General features: G+C 41.9%; 1 protein-coding gene across 5 annotated transcripts in view; it reads left to right on the top strand.

Moving 5' to 3' along the window:
• CPNE8 (copine 8) overlaps positions 1 to 21,355 on the top strand; it is a 293,497-nt gene that overhangs the window by 81,975 nt on the left and 190,167 nt on the right. For 4 of the 5 annotated variants that reach the window (XM_019543521.1, XM_019543522.1, XM_019543525.1 and 1 more), the window contains exons 5-7: positions 5,172 to 5,211; positions 5,800 to 5,876; positions 17,959 to 18,022. In XM_019543521.1, coding sequence (XP_019399066.1) covers positions 5,172 to 5,211; positions 5,800 to 5,876; positions 17,959 to 18,022 — 181 coding nt within the window. The remainder of the gene's footprint in view (positions 1 to 5,171; positions 5,212 to 5,799; positions 5,877 to 17,958; positions 18,023 to 21,355) is intronic. The other variant, XM_019543523.1, reaches the window with a different exon arrangement.

Raw genomic sequence — 21,355 nt, 5'->3', positions numbered from 1 at the left:
TGTGTATTGGAGGACATGTGTATCTGAAGAAGAAACAAAGAAACAGACAAGGAACAAGAAAGCCAGACTTGAAAAACACTGAGAGCATGGCTGTAGGAAAAGCCCCACTGATTTTGTGCCAAGCACTGTGAGTTGGGTCTGTTTCTTTCCGTGTCTGGGGAAAAAAGACTTGGCATATTTTATGTTAAGGAATAGGAATGCATCAGAGACCCGACTTAGTTATCAGTTTCTCTTCCTAATGGAAACAATTTGAAGGGTTGTGAATTTTGACTAACTGTTGCAGCTTGTCTGGAGTGAGCACTGGGTGTTCTCATTAACCAGATAACAAGGAAGTTCATCCAACTCAATTTGACTACTTTAAGGACACAACAGTTTGCTGATGCAGGCTGCTCACTGTTGACTTGTTACAAAAGATCCTCAGTATTATTTTGTTCTGCTGATTTCTAGAGGTAGATTTCTCAGAGTCCGGAGCGCCTGGCAAAATGAGGGCCCAGGGTGCCTTCGCTCCTGGCAGTAAATAGTAGAGGTCTCATGCCAGCCAGGTCCCGGGAACCCAGAGGAGTGGAGTTTGGTGCAAGTCAGAGGCAGCTCCTTACAGCACTGGGGGGGTTAGGAAGTGGAGCATGTTGGGAGTGCTGCCAGAGCACTAACTAACTTCCTGTTATGTTCTTCTCAAGTGTATAAATGTAACATGAATTGTTTCACAATTTTGTCCTTCATAGTTGTTTCTGCAGGATTTTTAGGTTCATTTTTTAGGTGGAACAGCTCTTTTCAAAGTGTTTCATTGTCTGTGTCAGTCTGTACCCTTACGCTGTACCCTCAAGAAGCCCCACGGTCCAGATCTGGCCCACCAACCCAAATGAGATGGACAACCCTAGGGCCATAGTCAGAAATTAGGAGACCATGCTGTACAACTAGAATGAGATGGTCCCTGCTTTAGAAAGTTTAGTATCTAATCTACTTAGGCTGAAACCATTAGGTTTTTTCTTGTTTTTGTTTTTAAATATGAATCAAAACCAAGTTTTAAAATAGCAATATGATTTAAAGGCATTATTCTTATACTGCATCAGCTTTCAAATGCTCCTTAATAATAAAAAAAAAATTATTTTAGGAATCTGCCATAAGATTGCAAAATTATAACAATTGAATTATTTACAATGGTGAAAATGATATGGATAAAATTTATAGTAATCACTGGCAGTCATCAGAAACATTTACAGGTGTGGCATGATACTTAGCAAACTTTCTCTGAAAGGTGTTTAATTTCAGTGACAGAATATTTTGCTTAGAATATTTTTGTCACCTTTTTGTCTGTGTAAAAAAACAAAAATAACCCTGATTTTGGCCATTTACACTTGTGTGTAAAATATTTTGCATAGTTAGAATGCATCTTTTTATTTTCTAAACTTCTTGGTTCAGAGATGATACCTTTTTATTTTGGAGTTTTGTATATCTTTTTGTCTCAGACCAATAAGGCTACCAAATGCCTCTCTTTATTTTCTTCATTTTAATGGATTCTACATTTAAAAAATGTACAACATTTAAATACTGCAACTGAAAACTATACAAAACACCGCTTAAATGTAAATGATCTTGTATTAAAATAGTAATGAGACTGAATAGGTCTTTATTGTCTCCGATTTAAATAAGCCTGTTCATTAAGGCTTTACTTAATCTAATTTAACAGAAAGAAAAATAAATGTAGTTTCTGGCAGGGGATAAGAAAGATGTCAAAAGGTGTGCACAGATAACACATTGTTGTTGATACAATCAACATTACACTAGTGTAAAATGTAGCAAATAGATGCCACTAATCCATAATTTTGCCCAGTATTCTTGAGAATTATCCTTTAAAGAATTAAGACTGATTTCTGTGGATGTAAGGTTATACCAGTTATTCTCAAACTTCTGAGACTCAAGACACCCCCTGGAAAATGCCAGCTTATACTTTCCTTTTTTTTTTTTTTACTACAGACAAGTAATAGAGCAGTTCTTTTGTTGCAAAGAGCTCAGAAAGACTACAGTAGGGTAGAATGTTATTAACACTATAGATTGTTGTTTGAAATGTCTGGATTTATCTTGTGAATCGTGTAGATAATTGTCTATCTACTGTATGTACTCAATTAGAAAATGAGGTTCCCCCCCATTAAATATAGGGGGAAAGTCCCTTACCTTACAATTGAGCACAAGGCGGAGGCTAGCAGGCAGGCTGTGGCTGTAGCTTGGGCCCCAACCCAGGGTTGAGTTTGGAGCTGAAGCCACAGCTGCTGCCTACCATGTTCCCTCCACCCCTGCTGCCTCTGCATGCCCTGCAGCCCCCAGTCTCCCTACCATGCCACTCCTTCCTCCCTCTCCTGTACTTCTCCTTACCTTTACTCTGTGCTGGCAAGCTCCATCCCTGCTGCAGCCCACCCCATAGCAGTGGTGCAGAGCTGGCACTGCTGTTTTGGCCCAGCCCCATATCAGCAGAACAAAAACCAAGAGCCAACAAACCAGAAGCCCAAGAATCAAATGGGGTCACAAGATTAGGAGTATGTGAGTCAAGTCAAGGTCATAAACCCAGGTATCAGTCAGTCTGTGGTATTAAGCTAGGGGTTAAGTTGGGTTCACGGCTGAGGCAAGTTTTTGGTTGAGATGGGAGGTTTAGGGCAGGAGTAGAGCCATCCAGAACAGGAGTAGGCTGCATGGGACCCGGTATAGTGGCAGGGAGGAACTAGAAAAGATTCAGAGGTTGGAGCAAGGCAGAGGTTCAGGCTAGGAAGAGGGGAAGTAGGAAGCAGATGAGGGAACAATAAATCGGGAGGAGATGTCAAGAAGCAAGAGCACTGAAGCTAGACAGAAGGGAAATCTGTTTGGTTGAGAGCCAACAGAGCACTGCAAAGACTGCTGCTTACATGCTGCATAAAACCAAGTACTTTATTGGGGTCTCAGGCAGCTGGCACTCAGGCAGCTGGCAGCCACTTCCACACAGGCAGCTAGGGCCATCAGGGGGCTTGTCTGCCTGCCTGCTGCCTTGATTCCTGACAGCTATCCTTGCATGAGCTCCAGGTTTGTTGGTAGAAGACTGCTGTAAATAACACTGGATGGGTTTTGTGGTCACCTGTCCCTACCCAAAATGTTGGGGACTGAAAGGTAAAGTAAACAAATAAATGTCAGGTTCTTTCAGTTGCTATATAGCTTAATCAAGGAATGCCTGAAAAATTAAGGATGCACACACAACTTCAAATAATCTGTGAGAATCATAGAGTCATAGAATCATAGAAATTAAGGTCTGGAAGGGACCTCAAAAGATTGAGTCCAACCCCCCTGCTCTGGGCAGGAATACTGCTAAAATCAAATGATCCCAGCAAGGTGTTCAGTCTCCTCTTGAAGACTTCCAAGGTTGGGGACTGCATCACCTCCTTCGGAAGTCTGTTCCCGATTCCGGTCACCCTCACCGTAAATAAGTTCTTTCTTACCTCCGACCTGAAACCATCCTCTAACAGTTTATGGCCACTGCTTCTTGTCCAGGGCCAAGAACCAAACCTTGCGGGACACTACTGGCCACTTCCCGCCAAGATGATACAGACCCATCCACCAATACTCTTCGGGTTCGACAGCCTAGCCAGTTCCCAACCCACCTGACCATGGACTCTGCCAGCCCACAAACCCCCATCCCCATTTTTTTTAATAAGAGCATCATGGGAGACCACATCAAAGGCCATTTTAAAATCTAAATTATGACATCAATTAATATGAATTCTCCTAGGTTTGCTCTCCAGGTAGAGAAACTTACCCAGAGCTGCGTGTACAAGTATTCAAATGCTGAGGCCCTGAAGAGTGGGGAGTGTGCAGTGTTAATACTGTACAGTCAGGGAGGGTGACCTGGTGCGTACATCTCAGTGTGCTCTGCTGGCTTGCTTAGTCTACCTGGTGACAGAGGGCAACAGTGCATAGGGCAGCCCTGATTGGCTGACACAGACGGCCCATGGCCTGCCTGTGTTTCCCTGCAGCACAATACAGTGATTGTGAAGGGGCATGTTCTGCTCCCTGCTGGAGCAGCAAAGTCCAGCCAGTGATGGATTGTCTTCTTGTGGGTAGTCAGGAGTTGCTGCAGGACTATGCTCTCTTCTGAGAGAAGCCACAGCATGTGCAGATGTTTGCTTTCCCAGGAGAAAGTCTCCTGGGAAGGATTTAACCCTGGTTGTTCCCAGATTATTTTTCTTCTGGAGCAGCCATTTTTACTCTGGGACAAAAAGCCTGAACATCTATATATACTTATGGTTTCTCTTGGGAGAGCAGTGATTCTCCCAGGAAAAGCTGAGTATCCATACAAGGCTTAACTAAACTTTTATAGAAAAAAATCCTTGATGTGTAGTTTTAGTATTATTCATAATCCCATATCAACTATCCTGTGTTACTTTATAGCCTTTATTCATGGGCAAATTCAGGAGGAGGGGGTGAGGGGCAGTCATTCGCCCTCCTTCCCCCCTTTTTCCCCTCAGTTTGGTTGTGTTGTGCAGGTGCAGTGAGTTTTCTAAGCTCACCAACTTATCAGCTTGGCTTTTGCCGGAACTGATGCTTTGGTGCAGCTCCAAAGGTGTGAGGGTGGCGTGTGGTGAATGCTGTCACTGCCAGTTGCTCTCCCTGTTCCCATGTCTTAAGCTAAATTCGGCAACATGGGAAAAGGAGAGGCAGGTGGTAGTGGAACTCAATTCTGGGGTCCCAGAACTGTGCAGCTCCACCTGCTGTAGCATATCCAGCAAAATCTGCGCTTACATGCCAGTGAGCTAAGAGCACTCATTGCACATATGCAGCGTAGTCAAAGTGGGGTTTGACTGAACCACTCACACCTTCCTCTTGAATCTTCATATGCAACGCAGCATAGATGAAGGGGGTATCATCACACACACTCTGGGTCTGTCCCTGCATTCACTGTTCAATAAAATGACTAGGAGTGAATTCCAGTAATCAAGTGGCTCATGTTGTAGAGTGATTCTTTATTCCAGGGATTCTGGAGTTGGGGGAAACTTTGTTTGGGTATAATATTTGTTCTTCACTTATGAGGATTCTATTGAAATATATTATTTTTGCCCATTTGTTTTGTCTATGTGAATATTCTAAAGTGCCCATTTGTTTATTGTGTTTGACTCCAGCATTTGGAAGTAACTTCTTTCTTTTCTTTTTCTTAGATATGATGTTGATTCAAAGAGCCCCAACCTATCAAAGCACGTAAGTAAATCCTTGTCACTGCATTCTACTTGCTAGGATGATTTTTGGATTGTGATTACTATATTATATGTATAAACTTTGTTAAAAAAAATAACATCTTGTAATAGATAAGCTATGCTATTGAACAAAATATTAATGGCATTGACGTAGTGTCAAATACATCAAATGTGGGTATTGTGCTGTGTTGAGGTTTTTGATGTGCATAACTCTTAGTTTTACTGTAATGACTAAATGTGGCCCACAAAGCCATCACACTTGGTCCATGGGGCTCCCCACAGGTCAGGAAATTTGGTGGTGGGGGAGCAGTGGCCACTGTTGCCTACTAAATTCCCAAACCCCAAGCCCTGAGCACCCAGCAGGGCCAGGCCATGCCCCCTTTCCCCCCATGGGGCCAGGTTGGAGCTGAGTCATGTCCCCTTCCCCGATTGAGGCTGAGCATAATGTTCAGCAGCATACATGTGCATATGTAGGTCATTAGCAGAAAACACAGGTTAAATATATTCTGTGAAGTCTAGCATAACGAGAGCAAAATTGTTTTCATGGGAGATATCCTGAAGTTTTACAACTTTGTCATATATTGCTTTGCAGGATTTTTTGGGGCAAGTATTCTGCACTCTTGGAGAGATAGTTGGATCACAGGGAAGCAGATTGGAAAAGTCAATAGCGTAAGTATATTATTTTGTCTTGGATAAATACTTGCTGCTTCATGAGATGAGGTCATTTCTTCTAAAGTATTGAGGTATCTTGCGGATTTCTTCGCAAAAATTTAGTTGACATGCCAAATAATTATTTCTTTATAGGTTTTTATTATTTTATTTGATATTTCAGGTAGTTATAAAATGGATTAATTTAGTTAAAGAAATCTTAGCCTCCTTTTTTTTCCTTCCAACTGTGGGGTTTTTTTGTGAGTATGTTCTTAGCAACTGTGACAACCCTCAGGCTGTGACCCTTAAGCAGTATTGCGCCGCACTGAGATTAGCACAGCTCACTTTCTCAGCTGCCTGGAGAGGACTGTTCTCACCTGCCATGTCTCATTTAAGTTGTTAGAACCCCTTAATTTGGTTGAGCAGCATTTCTTGCTAGTGCTTTCCCATATCCCAGGGCATTAACAGTAGTAGGCCTCATACCACCATAAGGCAGAATTTCATTCTCAGCTGCCTCCTCTCCAACTACCTAGCCCTTTGGCAAGGCCTTTTATATATGCCAGGAGGAAGCATGGTTCCTGTGCTCTGCCTGTGTCTGTAAAGGTATGTGACCCCTTTATAATAGGGGTAATGGGTCCCTATTACAGCAACATTTTTTTCACTCTTCAGAACTATAACCTTTTTTCTTATAGCTGTCAGTGTAGGTATGGGAAAGAGCAGAACATTTTTATTATGGTCTTAACCTTGTTGGTAGGATAAATAGGTAGCTTTCTAGTTCTGTTTGTAATTTAGCGCCACTATTTGACTCAGATGATTGTAGGATTTTGTACTCTAGTCAACCTCCACATTTGTATTTGAGGATTTCATAATGAAGTAGATTAGTTTGTTTCCCTGTGGAAACAATATATCTAGATCTTATCTTTCTCTGACAATGCTAAAGTGTGTTCTATTTTGTCCCTGTTGTTACCTCTAGCTACAGCCTGGCTATGCCTAAAATTCAACCAAGGTTTGAAATGTAGATGGGGTATACACGTGTCACTGGCGTCAGTTTGTATTTACTTTTCAGTATCTTCCAAGGAAAATTATTATATTCTGCAGTGTTTAAAAGTTGTCTTTGGCTAAGTATGCTGATCTTTTATGTGCTATGTATAAATAAAATAAAGGTGGTGGTGTTGATGAATTTAAGTAAATGTCAGTGAGAGGAACAGTAGTCATGAAGTTCATGTAAGGGTGTCTGTAGATGAAATGGGCCCTACATTTGAAGTGGTGGGTTTTTAAAAGCACCTTTTCAATTTAGGGCCAATTAAACCCCTGTGTTGTGCACACACCCTTCCTCTCTGGTGGCAGGGAGGGGAGGGTGAGCTGCCGGCAGACAGAGCGGTCCCTGGGCTGTATAGAGGGCTGGTGTTTCCCTCCGTGGCAGCACCCGCCCTCAGGCACCTGGCTTGGGCAATCCTGGGGGACACTGCAGCCATGGAGGGATGCACCGGGGTCTCATGCAGCTCAGGCAGGCAGGCTTGGGGAGGGGGCAGGAAAATCAGGCTCGCCATTTTCTTGGGAGGAGGCTGCCTTCCTGGGCTGCTGTCAGGCTTCCTGCAGGGCCTTCTGCAGAGCTGCACAGAGCCTGGTGCTTCACTCCACAGCTGTAGGCGCAGCAAACCAAAACTCCTCCTCGGAGTTTTAGTTTGCTGCACTCCAAGTTATTTAAGGTGCATTACACCGTCGTTTTTCCTACAGTGTCTGGAATTAATGTGCAATATGCTGCTGAGGTGTGCAAACACTGACACCATTAAAGCTGTGCGAAAGCATTTAGCCTGCTTTAAAGTGTTGTGCACACACGCCCCTCATTTTGTTTACACATGGCCTAAGAAACTACTAGGTTTAACAGATGCTTACTAAAGATTCCATACTAGCAACATTAGAGAACCGAGAACTCCTCAACCTCAAATTTTGAATATGTTTTCTCCAGAACACAAGATATTGTATGTGAATCTTTCCAGTGAAACTTACTTGTTGCGTAATGGTTCCATTGTTTGTTTCCTTTAGAAGATAAGTTGTGACCCACTTCTCTAACTTTATGGCATTTAGCTCAGCAGGATACCCTTCCAAGTTTTACAAGTAAATCATCCTTTCAGTTAATTACCATGTTGTCCAACTAGCTCCACATTATTATTTAGCTTATTTTAATAAAAGTATATTATGAGTTATATGGACTGGTGAAAACAGAGAGGACATTTTTGGTCAGTAGCAACGGTTTTATTCAGTCTAAAGCATCTCTCAAAAGAAATCTGTTTTGTAAGAAGTAAATGGGCAACCTGAAATTCAGCATTTTGTGAAACTGATCAACTAGAGCAGGAGAGTCTAACTCACCTGTCCCTGCAGGCTGAATGAATGGTACGGACCCAGTTTGCTGGCTGGATCAGGCCCACACACTAGCCCTGCATGCCAGATCAAGTGTGTGTCCCAGAATGACCCAAGCAGGTGCTACATACAGCATGGCCTCGGAGTGGATGAAATGGGCACCACGTGTGGCCTGGTCCTGGACTGGCCACCCTGGGTCTGGACTGAGCACGGTATCCACTGGCCATGCTAGATTCATGCTGTTCCTGGCCCACCTGCTGGAGCATATATCCACTCCATGCCAGATCCAGCATGTGCCCTGGGTTGGCTGGCTTGGGATTGCACCGCACAGTGCCCATTCCAATATACTTCACACAGTGTTTGATCAGGCTGCTCTGGGAGATGCACTGGAGTAGGTGCTGCATGCAGTGCATTTCAGAGCAACTGGAGCATGCATCCCATGCCACATGTGGGTCCATCGTGGGTCCATCTTATGGACACTGCATGCTGTCTGTGGGTCCACTTGAAACCCACAAGCAGGACTGGGAGCTGGATAATAAGGCTCCACAGGCTATATGTTTGACAGCATTGAACTAGATCTTTGTCAGAGCTAGAAGGCAGCTTTGTTGAAGCTAGTAGTGAATTTTGATTATATAATTTGTTTCAGAATATTAATTTTTCTTTAAATACATTTTTATACAGATTGATGGAGGAAGATGAGAGTTATATATACTTCAGTAGGAGTGGTGTGAGGGGAAACTTCTAGCAGTTGTGTTCTGCAACACAGGCAGAAGCAGACAAAACAGTAGCTTAGCTATATTACTTCTATGTAATGAAGTCCCTGAATCAGGTCCTGTGGCTACTTAATCTACTTGCAGTTTTGGGGTGGAGCCAGACCTCTTAGAGAATGTCAATACTACAGACAAGGCATGACTGTTAGATATATCAGAGTGAGCTTTAAACAAGTTACCTCAGGCATTAATAATAGTGTAACCTAGTTAGCATGTTACTCAGTATATGAGACACTGAGTAAAAATTCAAGCAATTTGGCCGTGTGGAGTTCTATGCTAACACAGCTCCACATTGCTATTGGTACTCAAACATGGGTAGTTTAAAGCTAAGATGGGTATGTCCATATGAACTATAGTTGCACCTTTTGAGAGCAGCGTAGACGTAACCAGTCATTGGAAACTGAGGAAACTACATCTTGGTTTCTTACAAGGTTTTATCCAACTTTGCAGTAGTATTCTGGGGCAAAGATGACCATTGCCGTCTTTGAGACCCCCAAAAGGGGTCAATATAGGGAAAGTATACAACCTCTTTGGGGACAGATCACTTGCAATTCAAAATTTCTGTACCCAATTTTACTAATGCAACATGGAGACAAGGCAGAAAAGACCAAACTGTAGTACTCTGCTGATTCCTGTAAGAATTAGGACAATAGCAATCCCACAAAAGGCATTCTCCCTGCTTTAAAATGAAAGGCCAGCTGTCAAACAATTAGTATAATGTATTAAAAACCAGAGAACGAATAGGCTCTTCAAGAAGCTCTTTCTGCTCTTGAATAGTGTATTTTTAGTTCAGAATGTTCATATTCAATACGAGTTTGGTTTTAGTATATATTATTATGTAGTAAGCAGTGTTTGAAAACTTTAAGCAGGAACAGAAGATAATGACCCATTTCCTTTGCTTGGTTAGTTGTTAAAGGCACTTCACATGAGCAATCCATTGTCTACAATATCTTTTAATTTGTTTGTAGGTGCAATACAAGGTGCTGATCTTAATCTTAGTCTCTATATGTTTTGTTGCCTGTATTACCTACACGTTGTTTACCTTACCATGTGCCAACCATGACATTAAATACCTGTTGTTGTGCTATGGCTAATAACTTGGACATTTTCAAAAGCTTGGGAGGCTGTTGTAGGATACTTATTGGAGTACAGACGTTATAGTTAGTTAAAACTTGCTCCAGTGTTGGCCTTAAAGCCCTAGTTCAAATTCAAGGTAAGCAAAATATGTTTACTTAAGTTGTTGTCTGAGGGGAATAGTTAGGAGAGCATGCTTTTCTTTTACTATTTTTCAGGTAACTGGTAATGTAACTGGTAACTTGTTTTTATGCCAGATCACTGTGATTATGAAGGTTGTTTTTTTCAATACATGTAGTTATTAGCATAAAGTTAAGAATAAAAAATTGTATCCCCCAAAACGAGTTTTTAAAATTATATTTTAGGGGTCTCTCTGATTTTCATACCAAGCTATTTCATTTGTAAATAAGAGTTAGCTTTTCTGTTAGCCCACTCCCCAAGGATACATCCAGAAGCTACAAGGAGTGTTTTGTACACAGGTACCTGAGTTTTTTCTGCACATGCCATGTTTGGAACCCAAAGTGATACAGTTGCATTAACTGTATGGCAGAGCACCCTGACAGATTTAGCTCTGATGAGAAGCACCACCACACTAACAGCTATGCTGTTGTTGGCTGTAGAGCTAGTGTGGGTATCCTTGCACAGTGCTGCCTTGCACTGTCTAAATACCATTTCATGAGCTAGTATGTACACAGTTCGGTTGGCATATCTCTGCAGCTGCTTTCTGCCTTGCAGAAATACTGAGAAACAAGCCAGGTCCATTCACGTAAATATCAATTTTAAAAGGTAATAGAGGTTAAATGATGTCTTCAACTGAATTGCACAGATACTAGTGAAGATAATGAGTTTGTATGAGTGTAAATTTTTAACAAATGCCGAAAAAGCATTAGTATGACAGTTTTACAGTATGCGGAAGGGAATGGGTGTGGTGTGATTTCACAGCAGTTTTCCTAGCATTGTCTAACATGGTGTAAACATCACTATTAACCAGCTTATGGGTAGAATTCTCTGAGAAAAATGCAATAGATAAAATTAAGCTGAAAACTCAATTGAAATTCAAAAAAGGAATCCTATAAAAAGTGGAAGTGGGTCATAGTTAGGGACTTCCCAAAATCAAGGAGGCAGGTGGCCAATTCTACAGGCTGATCGCAGGGCTGGCCGCCACTTTTGCAGGCTTGTAGCCGTTCAGTCCCCCCACGCCTCTGGCTGAAACTTCCTGGTGGCCCCACCTGTCATCACTGATTAACTGAGAGGGCTGCCTGTTAGGTGGTCCTACCTCTAACCGCTGATTGGTTGAGAAGGTTGTCCATCATGCTCCCCCACCCCTTGCTGCTGATTGGCAGAGGGGGCAGGGCCATATGACAGGCAGCCCTATGAGCCAGTTAGCAGTGAGGGGTGGAGCTGGCTGCCATCTTGGCTGCTCCTCTTCCCCTTTCCCCTCCCCCATCCCAGCCACCACTGGCTTCCACTGAGGAGCTAGCATTATATTTTTAGTAAGTTTGGGGAGTTTTTTGTTTCATGGACATTTCCTAATTTTGTGGATAATGCCTGACTTTGTGATTTCTGTGAAATTGCAAATCGAGTAGGTCCCAAAGAGTATAGAAATGCTGCACAATCATGCAGGGAGAAAATTAGGAAATCCAAGGCATGATTTGATTTGCAACTGACAAGAGAAATAAAAGACAATAAAAAGGGATTCTACAAGTATGTCAAAAGTAAGAGAAAAACCAAAAAAACCATAGGTCCCTTATGGAGTACAGAAGGCAGTCTAGTTACATATGAGGCAGAGAAGGCTGCAATGTCTTTAATGCCTCCTTTACTTCCGTCTGCACAAACAGGGGCAGCTGCCAGATGATGAATGCAGTTGACTAGGAATAGGGAAGGAGACAGAATATCTAGAGCAATGAAAGCACAGATTAGGGATTACTTGGAGAAATGTCAAGTTTGCCTCCAAGTTGGTAGGGCCAGATGGGATGCACCCTAAGATACGGAATGAGGTAATTTGACAGCCATTGGCTATCTTCTTTGACAACTTGTGGAGGATGGGTGAAGACCTAGATGACTGGAGAAAGGCAAATATTTTGCCCATCTTTAAGAGGGGAAGAAGAAAGATCTGAAGAACTGCAACTGGTCAGCCTGACTTTGATACCCAGAAAGATCGTGGAGCAGGTCCATAAGGAATCTGTTGTGAAGCACCAAGAAGAAAACAAAGTGATCAGGAACAGCCAGCCATGAATTCAGCAAGAATAAGTCATGCCTTGCCAGTCGTCCTTCAGTGACAAGGTAATAGGTTTTGTGGATGGGAAAAGAGCAGTGAATGCGATATACTTTAACTTTAGCAAAGTTACTGACATGGTTTCCCATGACATTTTTATCAACAAGTTAAGGAAATAGTGTAGATCAGGGGTTTTCAACCTTTCTGGGTCAGTGTATGCCTGGCGGCCAGTCGAGAAAGCAAGAGTCCCCCAGTTACCAAATGAGCAGGGGGAGGCCCCCCTAGTGGCCAAATGGTGACCGGGGGGATCCCCCAGCAGCCAGTTGATGAGTGGGGTGGTCCCCCAGTGGCCAATCAGCAACTGGGGGGGGTGTCCCCTGTGGCTGATCAGCAAGCATGACGGCGGCAGCAGAGGAAGTGCCAGTGGCGGTGGCCGCTGCTGGGTACTCCCTGAGGCTATCTCAGGTACCCCCAGGGGTATGCATTGAAAACCCCTGGTGTAGATGAAAAGTGGACATTATAAGTGGTTGGATCATCAGGTTTAGTAAGTAGTCATCAGTGGCTCAATGCCTAGTTGGGAGGAGAGATCAGGTGGGGGTCCCCCAGGGGCTTGTTTTGGGTTCATTATTGTTCAATATCTTCATTAATAATTTGGATGATGGGATTGAATGCACACTTAAGAAATTTGCAGATGGTACCAAGTTGGATGGATTTGCAGACATTGTGGAGAGGATCCAGAATTGATCTGAATAGACTGGAAGATGGTCTGAGATCAATCAGATGAAATTCAACAAGGACAAATGCACTTGGCATGGAATAATTACATTCACAAATACAGACTGAGGAATGATTGGCTAGGTTTCACTAATTCAGAGAAAGACCTGGGGGTTACAGTGGGCCATAACCTGAATATGAGTCAACAGTGTGCTCTTGTTGCATAAGAAGAGAAAGAGTGGGGGGGGAAAGCCAACAGCGTACTTGGTTGTATTAACAAGAGTGTTATTTGCAAATCAAAGCAAGTGATTGGAAAGAGTCCCATGCAGTGACAGAAATGATTAGTTGTCTGGGAGGTAATACTTATGAGGAACATCTGAAAGCCCTAGGGTTGATGGAGGATTAAAATGGGGTTTTCTGGATGGTTGTAGGGGACAGGGCTAGGAGCTATGGCCTCAAATTGCAGTAGAGGAAGTTTAAGTTAGAGATTAGGAGCAGCGTTTTAATTATGAGAGTGGTCAAGAAATTATGGAATCTGCATCCTTGGAAATTTCTGTGAGCAGGCTAGACAGATATTTGTCTGGGGTGGTTTTAGTCAGGGATGTTCCTGCCTTGAGCGAGGACTGTACTAAATGACCTTATGAGATTCCTTCCAGTCTTATTTTTCTGTGATACTTAGGATCATAGTATTGGAGATGTAACACAGCTATTTTTCATGATTATAAAGGTGCAAAATGCAGGAAACTTTTGAAACTATTTTTTACATCTGTTCTTTGACTCCTAATTTAGAATTATGTTATGAATGTTAATATTGTTAATCTCTCATTGAATTAAGTAGATTTAAGAATGGCTGCAGTCAGACTGCCCAAAGTTCAAACTGATTAGAAAACCCAGGACATGGCAGAAGGGGTTGTTTAGTTTATATTATTACTTCAACATAATGCCCATTTACGTGCATTATAGTAGGAGCCAGAAAGCCATGGATTCTGTTTGGCCACTTCATAATATGCTCTTTGCAACTGTCATTAAGTAAAGCTTGGAGAGAAGTTTGAAAGTTGAAATTAGGTATGGAGAGAGTCCATACTGATACCTTTTTCGAAAGAGAATTTTCTCATGTGATCACAAAGTACTTTGATGGTCTCTTGATTTAATTTTTAATCTGTCTTTAAGCATTCCATTGAGAAGAGATGGTAGCTAAGTAGGCTTAAAATAACTGTCTTCTGCAATGCCCCAAAATGTAACAATCTTGGAAGCCTTTTTTCATGGAGTTAAGATGGAATGATCTTAATTAATGATCCTGAACGTGCACTAAAACCCTTTACCCAATCAACCCAGTGTTCTGCTTTTATTTGAGTGTGTGTCCTTGATACTGTTGATAGATAACTATGCATATAATTTTGTCCTTGCATAATCTACCCAGAAAGTTAACTCTAACTATTTTACCAAAGGTGATTTAGCCATTATAGCTTGATTCCAGAATCTTCAGTTTCAGACATGCATTATCCCCCTTTTATTATTCCCCTGCCAACCATTTTGCTTCCTGCTTCGCTGCCTTGCAGCATTAAGGCGTGCAGATGGTACTACCTGAGGTGGTAGCGTCAGGATCTCCCACTTTTGGCTACTGGCAAATAGATTTAGCACTCCAGAACAATTCCGCACTGCATTTCCTCATGGCCCTCAGCCAACATCTCCATATAGTAAGTTTGATGACCTTCACTGTAGCCATACTGTGATGTGTAACAATCTTTGTTCCCTTGCCCTTGATAGCCAGTCTCATCTCTGCTCCATCTACTGGGCTTGGTGTATAATTACTTATAATAGCTGGATATCAGATACCATCCATGATGCGTACATGATCCAGTTTTTGACCAGGTCACCCCATCCTCCTATTCCTCCTTTCTAGTTTACTGACCAGTTTCAAAGAAGAGTCCTTCTAGAAGAAGGAGGCTGTGAGGAGGTTCCACTGGAACTGCAAGGGAAAGCATTGTACTTCTGCTACTTCCTGATCCTAAAAAAAATTGACAGTCCAAAATGCATCTATGAGAACCTCAACAAATTAATAAGAACATTAAACTTCAGTATGTTCATTTTAGGGAGCAGTATTCCTTCCTTATTCAGGGAGATTGATAGGCAGCTTTCAGTTTAGCTCACTCTCAAATGGCAAGTACAGAAGGACAAGAATCTGTAAATTTAGTATATTTTTGGTTTCTTCTGGGCCAGTAAGTCTTTATGATACCTTATGATTGTTGCTACGTACATCAGAATATAAGATATGCTTGCCTGCGTTTTCATGAATAGCTACTAAAGGCCAACTGACATCAGATCTCAACTCAGCAACATGTACATCCCTCTTTCTTGACTATTAAATCATCCAGAAAAAATCCTCACTTCAATCCACAGAAAGGATTGCCTTATTGGAACTGTCCTGGACTCCATTCAGGCCAGATCTTTTCTTCCAGAAGAGGGATTTTCAAACCACATCACACTATTTTCTCATTTGAACTAGAGATCCAAATATAGAACCAGCACCATACCTACAGGCTGGGGAACTCCCTTCACGTCAGTGCAGAGGCAGAAAAGGATCTTGGAGTCATTTTTGATGTCAAAATGAACATGGGCCAACAGTGTGGGGAAGTGGGAAGGCCAACCGCACCTTGTCATGCATCCACAGATGCATGTCGAGCAGGTCCAAGGAGGTGATCCTTCCCCTCTATGCGGCACGGGTCAGGCCGCAGTTGGAGTACTGCGTCCAGTTCTGGGCGCCGCACTTCAAGAGGGATGTGGACAGCATGGAGAGGGTCCAGAGGAGGGCAACTCGCATGATCAGGGGGCAGCAGGGCAGGCCCTACAAGGAGAGGCGACAGGACCTGAACCTGTTCAGCCTCCACAAGAGAAGGCTGAGGGGGGATCTAGTGGCCATCTGTAAACTAGTCAGAGGAGACCAGCAGGTACTGGGGGAGTCTCTGTTCCCCCGAGCACTACCAGGAGTGACTAGAAATAACAATCACAAGCTGGCAGAGGGCAGATTCAGGCTAGATAACAGGAGGTGCTACTTCACGGTCAGGGTGGCTAGGATCTGGAACCAACTTCCAAGAGAAGTGGTGCTGGCTCCTACCCTGGGGGTCTTTGAGAGGAGGCTAGATGTATACCTTGCTGGGGTCGTTTGATCCCAGTACTCTTTCCTCCACGGGCAGGGAGTCGGACTTGATGATCTGCTCAGGTCCCTTCTAACCCTACCAACTATGAAACTATATGCAATCTAGAGAAAAGACTTGCCATTCTCTCCTTGAGTGCTCCAGTGACTGTGCTTTTGGGAGATTAGGAGCAATGTCTTCAGAGGAAGCGCGTATCTTCCCATACCCATCACTTACAGAATATAGTCCACTTGTTTTGTTTATGGAGGAATTCAAACTTCAGGTGCCTTATTTATAACTCTGGGGCCCTCTTACTTGTTTTTTAATATCCTTTTTTACATCTGTTCATTTCTCTGCACGTATTTTCCTGGTTGGAAACATTGTGGTAGGGTGCTGCTGAATTGAATCCAGGTATACTTAAAAAGTTTTTTGAAAGGAAATAGCTGTCTTCTTTATAGATTGTTGATTTTTTTTTTTTAACACAATATCAATGGTTTTCCTGATCTTTTCTAAGAATGTTCCACCGTCTCTCTAAAATTCAAAGCTAGATAGTTTTAGACCAAAAGAAAAAAGTAGGTGAAAGTAAAAATAATATTCAGCTGCTTCCATATATGTTTTCCCATTATTAGAGATGTGCAGGCTCATGCTTTCTAGCATAAATGTATCACTGACTGGATTAGGCAGAATGATATAGTCCAACACGTCTTTCTCTTATTAATCTATGCCAGGAATCTGTTGTATACTTTCACATTCTGTAAAACAATGTATTATCTCATTAAGTTAATGGATTATGTGTATTAAAGGTAATTTTTACTTATATAGCTATTGTATAAAACATGATGGTAGAAATGTTATGTAACTCCACAGTACATGAGCTCTCTAAATAAAAATGTTACCATCTTTTGGATGGTTTTTGAAGTTTTGTCCAAATTTCTGATAAAACAGTAGAGCTTTTCAGAATTCTGAAATGTAACTTTTCACTGTTTCTCTTTGTTTAGGGTAAGATGTGGAATGATTGAAATGGTCAATCCCATCCTATCAGAAGATTTTTGCTATTTCTTTCCTAATTTATACGTTTAAACTAATGTTTATAAACTAATTAAAAGGAGCCTAAGTAAATTTGCTATCATTGCCAAAATATTTCTCCACTTTCTTTGAAGCTTATACTTCGTTTTTTTAACTCCAGCCCTCGCACAGGGCCAATGGAAGAAAAACTAAACCTTTCTATTGCAAGATTTCCATTATACAATTTAAACCACAAGAGAAACCCTGTAAGATCAAGACATTGTTTAGCAGTCCAGTCAGCTGTGACATATTTGAAAGCTCAGCCTGAGTTAGCAGTGTCCTTTCTCTTGGAAGAGCTTGACCTCGTGCACGGGTTCTCAATCCCTGGGCCACGGCACAGTGCTGGTCTGCAGCATGGTTGACTGCCAGACTGGAGCCTGGCGGAGAGGCTGCGGCTCCTCCTCCAGGGTCTGCAGCAGCGTAAGGTTTGGCCCACCTTCCCCACCTGGGGGGCTATGCCTGGAGGTATCCTTACCTGTCTGCTGGCCTGAAATTCTGGCTGCTGTCAGCTGTGACTGCTGGACCGCAGTTTGCTGCGCCGCAGCCACTTCTGGGCTGCTGTTTGCCAGGCTGTAGCATAAAAACTTTGGGAACCCCTGACCTCGTGCTTTATGTGTAATTCTAGTCATTGATCTTTCATTGTGATAAGACATTGAACATTTTAGCCATGGAATTCTGGCTGCTGCCTTGAGATGTTTGATTTACCATTATCCATCTTTTGCTAAATTGTATGAAATCCTTCTGAAGTGCATATTCATTTTTTGTTGCAGAGGAATTCCAGGGAAGAAATGTGGAACCATCATCCTGACCGCAGAGGAACTGAGCTGTTGCAGGGTAAGTGAATTTATATATTGTTTGTTTAAAACAAATGTTTCTTTGCTGCCATCCTGATCCATACACCAACTTTGTAAGAACTTGCCTGTATACAGGGCAAAAGAAATAGGAGCATAATTAAGTGTAGGAAATTATAAAACAATTCAGTATTTATTGCGTTGTTGTCTTTTATTTTTTGTATCAATGTTAACCCAAAAGAAAAAAGCAAAGGGCAGTTTGGAGCACAAAAAATTCATGACTTGCTTTTAAGGCTCCTTTTATAGTTCCCCTAAATAAATCAGTGAATTGCATCTTGGTCTCATACTGCCAAAATTTTAGCACTGTTTAACTTGCTGGTGACCAACATGTGGCACATGTGCCACAAGTGGCATTGACAGCCAGTGTGTTTGCTACACAATGGATCAGGGATCATTGCTGGCTCAGAGGTTTGACTCCATAATAGTTACAGGGCTGGCACTGCTGGGTTATGTTGCCATGTCCCGGTTGTAACATCAGTCAGCAGCATTGGGTGACTGTGATAGGTGATTACGAAAGTAGCACAATCTCATATTTGGATAATTTGTGGCATGCTTAGCCACTACTGATTTAACTTTACAAGTTATGGTACTTTGGAATTGCATGGAAAGCAGCAAATAAAGTTAATTTGTCAAAAGATTTTTTTAAATTCAAAATTTGTCTATTTTTATTCTGTGGAAAAAAATAAGGAAAAATCATTGTTAATAAAGTATGTTAGTTTCTAGTTCACCAGAGAGGGATCACTCCAAAAGAGGGGTAGATGCCAAATTATCTAAATATGGAGTACAAACTAAAGTAGTCAGATCTAAAAATCTGGTGGATGACGTTGTGTAGGACAAAAGGAAGACCCAATGTCCATAACCTCAGAAGGGCAAGTGATGATCAATACAGTCCTACAGCATGCACTGCCAATGTGACTGCCAGGTCCATGGTATCACCAGTGGCTATGTGCTGATCACCATGATTGCAGGGGCTAGGTTTTCCTATGCAGGTCAAAGTTACAGTGGAAGTTCTCCCATTAAAGGGACCTGAGCTGTTTAGCTACTCAACTGATGTGACCTTGAAGAACATATGCTGAAAGAGCAGATTATTGTTGCTAATCCCAAATTTGTTAAAGGCAGAAAATCTCCAGTTCCTCAATTTCACAGTCTCAATGCTGACTGAATCTCTCAGGCAGAACAAGAATATTCCACCCAAGTCAGAGATATCCTTATCTATTGTAGGAAGGACTTGACGAGGTATATCTACCATATTTGAAGTGGTCTGGGTTCTAGTCCTGGAAGCAGGCAAAAAATAATAACCAGGCCAGGTCTACCATTCCAGAAATACTAAATTATCTTCTTGACTTAAAGAATAATGACATTTCCATTAGTTTAGCTAAGCTGATGATCTTGCAGTAAATTTTGACCACCTGACAGCCTGACATACTTTAATGGCCTATTTAGGATCTCCCCTCAGATGAAGAACCTGATCCTGCACAATGAAATTAAAACTTGTCAGTTTTTTTGTACATCTGAAAGTTGTAATGGGCTACAAGAGTCCAGTAGTTGGTTATTCAAAATGGACCTTAAAATGAAATCGCAAAGCTTCTGCCTTACTAGAACTTGTTTGTCTCTCTGTAAGACGAGCTGCTTTAAAATGCAGATAGGCCTGAAGTATTATACAAAGTTTGCATTGTTTTTGGGTGCCCATCAGATTCCAAATCTAGTGGCTGTTGCAGGTTTTTTCTTTCCCAAGTGTCTCCTACACATTTGTACTGTTGATGCATGAAGTGCAGACTGGTGGAACCTTTTGGATAGCAGTGCCCCCTGGAAGTGCTCTTGTGCATCCTGCCTCTATCGATACCATTCAGAAAACAGGGCTATTATATTTATATTTACATATATATTTTTAAAAATTGGCTCAGAGGGGAAGGACACCAATCACCTCAGTTTCTCCCAAGCATAGTAAATCAACCAGATTTTTTAATCTATTACCCTTGAGCAAAAGATTAACATTTTTGTTTTAAAGAAACTGTTTCCATGCCCCCTCAGATGAATTGTTTCACATGTTTCTAGGGGAAAGGGGATTTGCAGTTGCTAAACCCAGTCTACCTTATCCCTTTAATTTGTAGGGAGGTTTTAGGTGAGATATTCAGACCCAATGAAGTAAAATGATTGCATCCCAGGAAATGGAACTTCAGAGCCCTAAGGGGCTAGAACAGCTTATGTAGTAACCAAGACATGATTCCAATTCACTTGGCTCTTTCTGATTGAGGGTCTAGCTTCCTAGAGTCTCTAGGTAGTTACTGTGCTCTTCCATTAGTGAGTGACAGTGTACTGATATCTGTGCAAGAATCCTGTATTGTTTACTCAGTCATTGCCAAAAAACAGGGAGAACTGGCCCAAATCCAGGTTACTATATCTGAAGAGGAGGTGCCTACAATTTTTGCTGACATGGCACATTATACTGAGTATAGTGAGAATTTTTTATGCAATTAGCACTACCTAGAGGTAGATTCTTGTTTCTTGTGGGTTCTTGATACATTCATTCTGATGTCCTCAGAGGAGGAGCTGCAGTCAAATGCTTTTCATACTAGGTCATCTCTGCTTCTGTAATGGACAGGGAATACTGAGTTTAAATTATGCACAGTATATTATGCTTTCATTTCTCTTGCACCTTAATTTAATAATTTCCTGAAGCACAGGCTAGGGCTAGGACTAGGACTAGAACTTTGTAGTTTTGAAACAGTACTTTTCATAAAGTGTTACAGACAGTTAAACTTTGGGCTATTTCATGTAAATTATTGCATGTTACATTACAGTACAAATTATTACATTAAAATTATTAAAATATCTACATAAGTAGATGTTAATGGTTCTCGGTTGACTGCCTAATGCAGAAAACATTGCAATAATATAAAACAGAGTAAAACCTTGGAAATAATGTTCAGAATATAATGAGTTACTTATAAACAAGAGTTATTAGGTGGAAACAGCCTCTTTCACTTAGGGCTGAACTGTTGTGGGTTAGCTTCCGCTTGCTGCTGGCTGAGAGAGTACACATAGGCAGGTACCCTGGAGCAGCTGTTTCACAGTAAAGCCCCATGCCCTTTGTTATGTGGTAGTACATTTGTATGTGCCATACCCTGCATTTACTATAAGTTGTCATGGACTTTCATAAAGTGGCCCTTTGCCTACACTCAGTGAGCATGTCCAGGTGTGCATAGACGTTTGGTTCCCCAGGGACAAGTAGCAGCAGTGCACCTTGTGCTACCACTGTTTGTCCTCAGGGAATGTCTGTGCCACACATGCTTTGGCATGCAGCAAGTTGCCCTGG

This window comes from Crocodylus porosus, unplaced genomic scaffold (genome assembly GCF_001723895.1).
Source record: "Crocodylus porosus isolate Cpor-Errol unplaced genomic scaffold, CroPor_comp1, whole genome shotgun sequence".
Classification (NCBI taxonomy): Eukaryota; Metazoa; Chordata; order Crocodylia; family Crocodylidae; genus Crocodylus; species Crocodylus porosus.
Note: the sequence above shows the minus strand (reverse complement) of the source record. Positions and strands in the feature narration are given on the sequence as shown.